This window comes from Acipenser ruthenus, chromosome 5 (assembly GCF_902713425.1).
Source record: "Acipenser ruthenus chromosome 5, fAciRut3.2 maternal haplotype, whole genome shotgun sequence".
NCBI lineage: Eukaryota > Metazoa > Chordata > Actinopteri > Acipenseriformes > Acipenseridae > Acipenser > Acipenser ruthenus.
The window spans coordinates 58,491,516-58,503,173 of NC_081193.1; the positions used below are offsets into that span (position 1 = coordinate 58,491,516).

The window sequence follows — 11,658 nt, forward strand, 5'->3', positions numbered from 1 at the left end:
TCTAGAGCAGCAACATCCTTTTTGTAATGAGGTGACCAGAATTGAACACAATATTCTAGGTGAGGTCTTACTAATTCATTGTAAAGTTATAACATTACCTCCCTTGATTTAAATTCAACACTTATCACAATATATCCGAGCATCTTGTTGGCCTTTTTTATAGCTTCTCCACATTGTCTAGATGAAGACATTTCTGAGTCAACATAAACTCCTAGGTCTTTTTCAGTTCCCTTCTTCAATTTCAGTATCTCCCATATGATATTTATAATGCACATTTTTATTGCCTGCATGCAATACTTTACACTTTTCTCTATTAAATGTCATTTGCCATGTGTCTGCCCAGTTCTGAATGCTGTCTAGATCATTTTGAATGACTTTTGCTGCTGCAACATTGTTTGCCACTCCTCCTATTTTTGTGTCGTCTGCAAATTTAACAAGTTTGCTTACTATACCAGAATCTAAATCATTATTGTAGATTAGGAATAGCAGAGGACCTAATACTGATCCCTGTGGTACACCACTGGTTACCTCACTCCATTTCGAGGTTTCTCCTCTAATCAGTACTTTCTGTTTTCTACATGTTAACCACTCCCTAATCCATGTGCATGCATTTCATTGAATCCCTACTGCGTTCAGTTTTAGAATTAATCTTTTATGCAGGACTTTGTCAAAAGCTTTCTGGAAATCTAAATAAACCATGTCGTATGCTTTGCAGTTATCCATTTTCAATGTTGCATCCTCAAAAAAGTCAAGCAGGTTAGTTAGACACGATCTCCCTTTCCTAAAACCATGCTGACTGTCTCCCAGGATGTTGTTACCATATAGGTAATTTTCCATTTTAGAGATTATTATAGTTTCCATAAGTTTACATATAATAGAAGTCAGGCTTATTGGTTTGTAGTTACCTGGTTCGGTTTTGTCTCCCTTTTTGTGGATCGGTATTATGTTTGCAATTTTCCAGTCTGTCGGTACAACCCCTGTGTCAAGAGACCGTTGCATGATTTTGGTTAGCGGTTTGTAAATAACTTCTTTCATTTCTTTGAGTACTATTGGGAGGATCTCATCCGGCCCAGGGGATTTGTTTATTTTAAGAGCTCCTAGTCCCTTTAACACTTCTGCCTCTGTTATGCTAAAGTTATTTAAAATTGGATAGGAACAGGTCGACATGTGGGGCATGTTGTCTGTGTCCTCCTTTGTAAAAACCTGTGAAAAGTAATCATTGAATATATTTGCTATTATTTTTTCTTCATCTATGATTTTGCCATTTGTGTCTCTTAGACCTTTAACCTCCTCTTTGAATGTTCCCTTGCTGTTATAATATTTGAAAAACATTTTGGAATTGGTTTTAGCCCCCTTAGCAATATTGATTTCTATCTCTGTCTTGGCCTTTCTAACTTCCTTTTTGACTTGTGTTTGCAGTTCCAAGTACTCTTTCTGTGTACTTAGTTTTTGGTCCCTTTTAAATGCTCTGTAAAGTGCCTTTTTTCGCTGAATATTTTTTTTAATTGATCTATTAAACCATTTTGGCCATTTTATTTTAGATTTGTCTACTTTTAGGATGTAATTGTTTTGCGCCTCTAGTACTACATTTTTAAAAAACAGCCATCCTTTTTCTGTGGATGTTTTCTCTATTTTACTCCAATCTACTTCTGTTAGTCTCTGTTTCATACTTTCATAGTTTGCTTTTCTAAAATTGTAAACCTTAGCTTTAATCATTACTTTTCAAGTACACTCTTCTGTCTCCCATTTCAGTGAATACCCACACCCTTCCACAATGCTGTGTTGGCGTTCTAAAAGTAATGTTTATTTTAGATTTCTTATTGAAAGATCAGTTTTTTCAAAAAAAATTACATGTACATAATTTGTTAATAGGTTATGGTACATGTACACAATTAATAACTTTTGCAAACATTAACATGTGTTAAAAAAATATTTCTGATCTATATGTACAATAAATGTAATTTATTATTTTTTTTCTTATGCATAACAGCTATGTGACCTTTTAAGTTAAGCAGCCATCAAATTTTCGTAAATACTGTTAAAATGGGACACATTTATACGACTGAACCAGCAAAAAAGAGAAACTTGAAACCACTCCCTATTTGCCATATGGTGTCAGAGTGTGTGGGCGCCCCTAGAGACCCAAGTATGAACAGTTTGAAGGAGTTGATCGAGAGGATCAACCAGAATACAGCTGTGCAAAAAGAGCAGAATGAGAGATGGGAGAGAGAGCTGGGAGAGGCCCCGTTGGAAATACAGGAGCGGGAGCCGACCGAACTGGAACTGCTGCTCCAAAAGTGGGAGCAGGCGGGAGAAGCAGTGCTGTCTCCTGAGCCAGAGGGGGTGGAGCTGCCGTCCCGGGAGCCAGAGGAGGTGAGGGAGTTACCTCCACCACAGCCCCGACCACCACCCCTGGAAACCAGTCCGGTGCTGCCGGGTACGGTCCCTTACCCCTTGCTCCAGGACACCCTGCCGGTCTGCCTAGACCTTCCGGTGCTAGACCTGGAACCCAGGAGCCTACACCATCAGCCACAGTTCCACACCTGGTTCCCCACTCCGCTCTCCCCGATCACCCAGACGTCGCTGAAGCTCTCCCTGTTCGCTGCTTCGCTTTCCCTGGGTGATCGGACATCACTACGCCGGTCCCCAGGTGAAGACCTCTGCCCGCTGCTGCAGTCTCCAGTGTCCTGGTCGTCGCTGCAGTCGGCCCTGTCATCCCGGTGGGGTCCCATGTCGCCGGGTCGCGGTCCCTCCCTGGCAGCGCCGGAGGGACCGACCCACCCTCAAGCCTGCCTGTGGAAGATGGCGAAGATTCAAGAAATTGGACTTGAGGGTGGGTGGTCTTTTAAGGGTGGAGGGAGGTGGCCGTCGAATGACCGGTGTCTTGGAAAGACAAGGGGGGGATATGTAAGACAGCAGGGAGGGGGTTAAAATCCTACCTGCATAAAACACGTGCATATGCCCCAGTGGCTAATTGTTTTATTGTTTATTATCCCCTGCACCCGGTGGCTGTCCGGTCCGTTAGTTTAGGTTCCTGTGTGTTTAGTTAGTGCTCATTTAAGAGCTAGGTGTTTATTTTGTGTTTTGATTTGTTTTTTTAATTAAAAATAGCGCGTCAGCGCGTGAAAAATCCATTCTTACGCCCCGGGGTCTGATTTTAAAGGGGCAACGAACTGTGAGTGGTGCGAGTCGTTTTACAGTATCTTATTAGTTATTCCTGAGCTTAATAAAGCTATTGAACAAAATTATGCTTTGTAATGAGTCAGAAACTGTTGTATCCAAGAATTAATGAGGTCGCTATTGTAATGTATTGGGTATACATTATAATTGAACAGTGTTAGGCTGTAATGGTTAGATACTGACATCTAGTGGTTACTAGATGTAAGTTAGAGACAAGGGTTACTAGCCTGGGGTTCCGGATGTTGTATTCAGTTTTACTGAGAGTTAAGATGGCGATCACCAGAAAATAAACCATGTTGTGTTTATGCAATACCGTGTCGAGTAAATCCTTTAAGGTATTATCAAGGGTACTACATTTTGGCGACGAGGATGGGATAAAAGGATTGCAGAGATTAAGAGAAGACATAAGCCTGAAGTCACACATCAGAAGAAAAGTGAAAAAAAAAAAAAAAACGGGTCAGAAGAACAAGACGCTGCAAAAATGGCGCACATTGGAAACATTGTCGAATATAAAGAGTCACAGGAGGATTTTGAATCATATTTTGAACGACTAGAGCAATGGATGATTGCAAATGAAGTGAGTGAAGAAAAACAGGTTAGTGTGTTTCTCTCAGTAATTGGGCCTGAATGCTATCTTTGTTGAAAAATTTGTTAGTGCCGGATAAACCGAAGGTGAAGTCTTTTGCTGTGTTAACGGGGACTTTAGCAGCACATTACAAGCCAAAACCGCTTGTGATTGCAGAGCGTTTTCGATTTCAGAAGAGAAATCAAAAAGAAGGAGAATCGGTCTCTGATTATGTAGTAGCTTTGAAACAGCTTTCTACATATTGTGAGTTCGGGACTTTTCTAGAAGATGCGTTGCGAGACAGATTTGTTAGTGGGTTAAGAGTAGAAGCAATAGAAAGGAAGTTATTGTCGGAAAGGACTTTGACTTTTAAAACTGCTTGCGACATCACGTTTTCAATGGAGTTGGCTTCTAAAAATACAATCGAACTTTCAGGAAGGACAAAAGAAGATCCGGCCATGGTGAATAGCCTAACATTGGGAAAGCCTGCGTATGCAAAACAAGTAACTGAAGAGAAGCAGATGGAAAATGCAGTTAGAAGAAACATGCAGACAGATAAGCAGAGGCAAGGTAGAGGAAATCAACAGTGCTACAGATGTGGATGGCGACATTCTGCACAAGCCTGTAAATTTAAATTGGAAAATTGCCATTACTGCTCGAAGTAGGACACATAGCAAGAATGTGCCGGAGTAGAACATTATCACTACAGACACAGTATGTGGGAACTGAAACCAATAAAGAGGAAGATGAAATGTTCGAAGTTTTCACAGTTTACACTGCTTCAGATGGAAAAAAAGGCATTATGGTGAAGATGTACCTGGATAACAAAAACGTGGATATGCAGTTAGACACAGGCGCAGCTGTTTCCATTGTTTCAGAAACTCTGTATCGGAAAACCCTGTCGCATTTACCTCTGGGAAAAACCAACATGAGACTGATAACTTACTCTGGAGGGAAGATTCCACTGCTGGGACAGGTGAGAGTTCCGGTTAAATATGAAGATCAGAGTGCTACCCTACCCTTAGTAATTGTGAAAGGGGACAGACCTGCTTTGTTAGGTAGGAATTGGCTAAGGAAAATTTGCTTAAACTGGGCTAGCATTTTTTCTGTGGAACGTGCTGACGTGTCAGGCGACAAAGCAGTAGCAAGAGTAATAGAAAAGCACCAAAAAGTGTTTCAAGAAGGGCCCGGCACCATTAAGAATTTCAAAGCGAAGATTCGTACTCGTCCAGACGCTAAGCCAATCTTTCATAAAGCCAGACCAGTTCCATATGCGCTGAAAGAAGCGGTAGAGAAGGAGTTGTCGAGGCTAGAAAGTACTGGCATCATTTCCAAGGTAGACAGAAGTGATTGGGCTGCACCAATTGTCGTAGTACCAAAATCAAATAAATCAATTCGCATTTGTGGGGATTATAAAGTCACCATCAATCAGAGTGTGGAAGAAGAAACGTATCCGTTACCAAACACGCAGGATGTGTTTGCCACTCTTGCTGGAGGGACTTTGTTTAGTAAATTGGATCTTTCACATGCGTACCAGCAGCTCCAGCTGGATCCAGATTCAGAGAAATATCTGACAGTAAACACACACCGTGGGCTGTACAGATATCACCGTCTTTCTTATGGTGTTTCCAGCGCACCTTCAATCTTTCAAGCTGTCATGGATCAGATTCTGCAAGGCTTAGACCATGTTGTATGTTTCCTCGATGACATTCTTGTCACTGCAAGTTCCAAGGAAGAGCATCTGAAGACTTTAGATGAAGTGCTAGGACGACTGGAGCAATATTGTGTGCGAGTAAAACTGTCTAAATGTAAATTCATGCAAGAGAGTGTCGAGTACTTAGGACATCTGATCGATTGCTGAAGGTTTGCATCCAACATCAGAAAAAGTGAAAGCAATCACAGAGGCACCAAAGCCTAACAACCTGACGGAACTACGTTCATTTCTGGGTCTCTTGAACTATTATGGAAGATTTTTAGCAAACCTGTCAACCACACTGCGTCCATTACATGAGTTGTTACGGCGGGATGTACCATGGAGATGGACACCTGAATGTGACATAGCTTTTATAAAAGGGAAACAGCAGCTACTGAACAGTAAGGTCCTGGTTCATTATGATACAGGGAAACCTTTGAGATTAGCGTGTGATGCTTCACCATATGGAGTGGGAGCGGTTATATCACACATTATGGAAAATGGAGAAGAAAGGCCGATCGCCTTTGCTTCAAGAACGCTGACTGATGCAGAAAAGAAATATGCACAGGTGGAGAAGGAAGCACTTGCCATCATTTATGGAGTAAAGAAATTCCATAAATACCTGTACGGACGTAAATTCAACTTGCTTACTGATCACAAACCACTTCTGACAATATTGGGATCAAAATCATCAATTCCCACATTGGCAGCTTTAAGAATGCAATGTTGGGCTTTGATTTTGTTAGCATACACCTATGACATTGAATATCGCAAGTCTGCGGACCATGCCAATGCAGATGCTCTCTCCAGATTGCCAGGGCAAGACACTGCAAACACAGTGGAAGAAGGTAATGTCTTTTATTTTTCCTATGTTGAGGAGTTACCAGTAGATGCTAAACACATTGCAGAGGCCACAAGAAAAGATCCACTACTGTCTAAAGCGTGGGATTATACAATGCATGGCTGGCCAAATTTTGTGGCGGATGAAGCTCTACGCCCATATGTCACAAGGAGAAATGAGCTCTCAGCAGAGCAAGGCTGTATACTGTGGGGAATGCGACTTGTTATACCACCTGTATACAGAGAGGGATTACTAAACGACCTGCATGAAGAACACCCAGGTATTTGTCGTATGAAGGCTTTGGCTAGGTATTATCTGTGGTGGCCTGGGTTGGATGCGGATATAGAACGGACAGTACAGAGCTGTAGAACCTGTATGGCGGTACGCAAGATGCCAGCTGTTGCTCCTTTGCACCCGTGGAAATGGCCTACCAGAGTATGGCTTTGCAGAGAAGGACAAGGAGCATTTCTTGGTGGTGATTGATAGTCATTCTAAGTGGATGGAAGTTTTCCACATGTCAACAACCACAGCAACCAGGACCATTGAAGTGCTACGGGGACTGTTTGCTTCTTATGGCTTACCTGAAGAAGTAGTTTCAGACAGCGGACCGTAGTTTATCTCATCTGAATTTGAAAAATTTCTAAAGTGGAATGGAATTAAACAGACTCTAGTGCCTGCTTACCACCCTGCATCAAACGGGGCTGCAGAGAGGTCAGTTCAAACACTGAAACAAGCTCTTTTGAAGCAAGTGATCAATGGGGATCAAGGTAGGAAATCAGTTCCGTTACACCATCGCTTGGCGAACTTCCTGCTGATGTACCGGAGCACACCGCACACTGTGACGGGACGCTCTCCTGCAGAATTGTTTTTAAAGCGTCAGCTCAGAACGCTCTTCACCCTGCTTAAACCACATCTCGCTACGACTGTGGAAAACAAACAGGAGTTACAGAAATTACATCATGACAAAGGCACGTTGTCACTGAGAGAGCTTACACCTCAACAACAATTACTGGTTTGAAATTTCCGAGGGGGAAGAGAAAAATGGAATGGTGCAACAGTCATTAAACGCATGGGTCCAGTGACATACTTAATTCAAGAGGGACTGAGGAGACGTACAGTCCACATCGATCACCTACTAGTTAAAAGGGAGAATGTGCTTGGTAAACCTGCAAAGGCACTTGAGCAACAAACTGAGCTGCCGTTGTCTACGGAGTTTTCACTGCCTGAAGTAGTCAGTCAGTTACCAGCCACGCCAGCTGTTTCAGAGGAAATCGAACCTACTGTGCCGGTTTCAACACCAGAGGGGGAGGAACCAAAACATGCAACTGAGACTGTTGAACCTGTAGTAATTCCTAGAAGAACTCCTTCAACTTCTGAAGTAGCTGCGAGGGAAACCCCTGTTCACAGATGGCCAGGGAGAGTTAGGAGTGCACCAAAGAAACTGAATTTGTAGTATTTAGGCACTCCTATTCTGAACTTCTATCAAGAAAGGGGCAGAATAATCCCCTGGGCTTGTTGTAAGGCAGAGTAGTCTACCTCTACCTTACTAGATTTAAATTGGCAATTTAGAAAAACAATTATTAAACTGCTGTGTTAAGGGTTAAAAGTCTAAGGGGGAGGAGTGTAATGTATTGGGTATACATTATAACTGAACAGTGTTAGGCTGTAATGGTTAGATACTGACATCTAGTGGTTACTAGATGTAAGTTAGAGACAAGGGTTACTAGCCTGGGGTTCCGTATGTTGCATTCAGTTTTACTGAGAGTTAAGATGGCGATCACCAGTAAATAAACCACGTTGTGTTATGCAATCCTGTGTCGAGTAAATCCTTTAAGGTATTATCAAGGATACTACAGATATGGCATTCTTAATAACATAATGCTTGCAGGATTTTGTTCCCCTGTTGCAGCCTCTCACCATTGGTCACCCTTGAAAAACATTTCTCACACTAGGTAAGTGGTTATGTTTGTGTTAATTGGGGTGACTGCAGGACGTTGCCATACCACATGTGTATTAGTTTCATAACAGCATGCTTTATACCATACCTTTGTTAACCATTCTTTCTTTGTAACCACTGTCTGATATTGGTATGGGGCTTGCAAAGCTGATCAAACATAAGACCATCCTGAACAAAACATAACATGTGTTAATACCATATTTACATTATTCAAAAGAGTTTTACACTCTGTGCCAATAATGATGTCTTCCTCCAGTAGGGGTTGCATTATTGGGCACTCCCTTGGTTGGTCATTTTTGCAAGAGGTCAGTGTTATATTTCGAATTGATTTCCAAATGCAATTGTGACTGCTAGAGTACCATTATTTGACCATAGCCTTACCTCTAACTCCAAACATTGTTGGGTATACTGTTTAGTGTCATTGTTTACAATTGTGGAGGCAGTCTCTATGGTCAAAGTTCATGCTTGATTCATTTAGTATAAGGTGACTGTTTATTATTCTCTTGTTCTCCTTTTCTCCATTAAAGATGTGCTCAGGTTTTCATCTGGGTCTCCACGACTCCAGCCGCAGGATGCAAGTTCAAAGCCTTTTGGCCGTGCCTGTGGTCCCAGTGCACGCTTGAACTGCAATAGTACATATTGTCCTTGTTTAATGCACTGTGTCTTCTTCACCATGGTCGCAGGAGGGTCCCATCTGACTTCCGTTATTCTGTGGAGAGAGAGAGATTGAGTGTAGTTTCTACTGTTATGCAGTTCTTATAACTTTCACTTGTGAAATGTGATACCATTTTATTATTTTTATTTTTTTGATAATGACTCCCACACACACACATTGACCTTGTTGGTTACCGTGTATGGACCATTAATTTCAGATTCTTTAATTGTTGCATATTTGTGGTTATTTTCAGCTTGTTTTATTACCAGCTTCAATTTTGAGCTATGCTAACCTGTTCTGCACTTGTGCCAAGTATTCCATTTTTTAAATTTTTTTATTTGAGTGCCTACCAGGTCAGTTGGATTAGGATCTGTTGGTAGCCTCATTATTCTACCTGTATAATATAACGCTTTTTTTTTTTTTAATTAAGTTCAAAACTTTTTAAAAATGTGTTAGTATGATTAATACCACTCCATGCATTTTCAAAAGTTTACAAATTAATCTGTTAAGTTATTGAAAAATAAAACATTTCTAAAACTTTCCATATAATTACTGCTCTGTTTATTTCATACAAATAAAATAAATAATTTATTACAGATAATATTTATTACAGTGGTGCCGTTCAAAAGTAAGTGTATGCAACCTAATATTAGCTCAAACTATATACAAGAAGATGGGAATTACCAAGATAACCAACAGAACCATTGTTATATTAAAATACCCTTTTTAGTTTCTGAGTTAAGGAATTACAAGGTAACTATGGCATTACAGGTCCAACAGTATATGTATATATATATATATACAATTGTTACAAGATATCACGTTATTGTTACATACAATTACATTATTTTTTATACATTATTTTTACATACAATTACCCATTTTTACAGTTGGGTTTTTACTGGAGCAATGTAGGTAAAGTACCTTGCTTAATGGTACAGCAGCAGTGTCCCCCACCTGGGATTGAACCCACGACACTCCGGTCAACAGTACAGAGCCCTAACCACTACTCCACACTGCTGTCCAGTATACATACATATATACATACATTGTATGTATATGTGTATATATATATATATATATATATATATATATATATATATATATATATATATATATATATATATATATAATTTGTAACAGCTTGGAAAAATAACAATCTCTGATTGGTTAAACAGCATCTCATGACCGTGCATATATATATATATATAGCGTATAGAATGGCTTGCATACTAATGAGCCGCTTCACACTGAATAAATCACTACGCAGCACTGCATTTTAAATTCCATGACAAACTGCCATTTTATTTGTTATTAGTTACAAAACCACTGCCAAAAATGAGTGACATTCCACCTATTTCCTTTAATATATCTGGGGATGAAACTCCAGATAACTGGTACAACACCAACTTTCTGAGTGAAGACAGCAGTCCACCTGAAGAAAAAAAAAAAAACACAAATACAGTGCCTATAGAAAGTCAACACCCCCTTGAACTTTTTTCACATTTTGTTGTGTCAGTGCCTCAGAGTTTCATGCATTTAAATGAGGATTTTTTCTACACACCGTACTCCATACTGTTAAGGGGAAAAAAGGTTTTATTGAGAAAAAAATTATATATTAAAAATACAAAACTGAAAGATCATAACTGGTTAAGTCTCCACCCCTTGAGTTAATACTTGGTGAAAGCACCTTTGGCAGCAATTACAGCTGTGAGTCTGTTGGGATAGGTCTCTACCAACTTTGCACACCTACATTTGGCAATATTTGACCATTCTTCTTTACAAAACTGTTCAAGCTCTGTCAAGTTCCTTGGGGAGCGTTGATGGACAGCAATCTTCAAGTCATGCCACAAATTTTATATTGGATTTAGGTCGGGGCTTTGACTGGGCCACTCAAGGACATTTACCTTTTTGTTCCTTAGCCACTCCAGTGTAGCTTTGGCTGTGTGCTTTGGATCGTTGTCATGCTGAAAGTTGAATTTCCGTCCCAGTTTCAGCTTTCTTGCAGAGGGCAGCAGGTTTTCCTCATGGACTTCTCTGTACTTTACTCCATTCATTTTCCCTTCAATCCTGACAAGTGCCCAAGTCCCTGCCGATGAGAAACATCCCCATAACATGATGCTGCCACCACCATGCTTCACAGTAGGGATGGTGTTCTTTGGGTGATGAGCTGTGTTGGGTTTGCACCAAACATAACGCTTTGCATTTAGGCCAAAAAGTTCAATTTTAGTTTCGTCAGACCACAAAACTTTTTGCCACATGGCTACAGAATCTCCTGAGTGTTTTTTTGCATACATCAAACAGGATTCAAGGTGGGCTTTCTTGAGTAATGGCTTCCTTCTTGCCACCCTACCATACAGACCAGATTTGTGGAGTGCTTGGTATATTGTTGTCACACTTTGACCAGTCTTGGCCATAAAAGCCTTTAGCTCTTGCAAAGTTGCCATTGGCCTCTTGGTAGCATCTTTGATCAGTCTTCTTCTTGCTCGGTTATCCAGTTTTGAGGGGCGGCCTGATCTAGGCAGGGTCTTGGTGGTGCCGTACACCTTCCACTTCTTAATAATCATCTTGACCATGCTCCAAGGGATATTCAAGGCCTTTGATATTTTTTTTATACACATCCCCTGATCTGTGCCTTTCAACAACTTTGTCCTGGAGTTCTTTTTAAAGCACCTTGGTGCTCATGGTTGAGTCGTTGCTTTGAAATGCACTACCCAGCAGAGGGAACCTACAGGAACTGCTGAATCTATCCTGAAATCATGTGAAT

At 40.7% G+C, this 11,658-nt stretch overlaps 1 protein-coding gene and 1 pseudogene across 1 annotated transcript; both read left to right on the top strand.

The window, feature by feature from the left end:
• The first annotated feature begins 2,942 nt into the window (after positions 1 to 2,942).
• Positions 2,943 to 5,606, top strand: LOC131737149 (uncharacterized protein K02A2.6-like). The gene has a single exon (XM_059024333.1). The coding sequence runs from the start codon at positions 4,425 to 4,427 to the stop codon at positions 5,604 to 5,606; it is 1,182 nt and encodes a 393-aa protein (XP_058880316.1). The 5' UTR covers positions 2,943 to 4,424.
• Positions 5,601 to 9,356, top strand: LOC131737150 (uncharacterized protein K02A2.6-like; annotated as a pseudogene).
• The last annotated feature ends 2,302 nt before the right edge of the window (positions 9,357 to 11,658 follow it).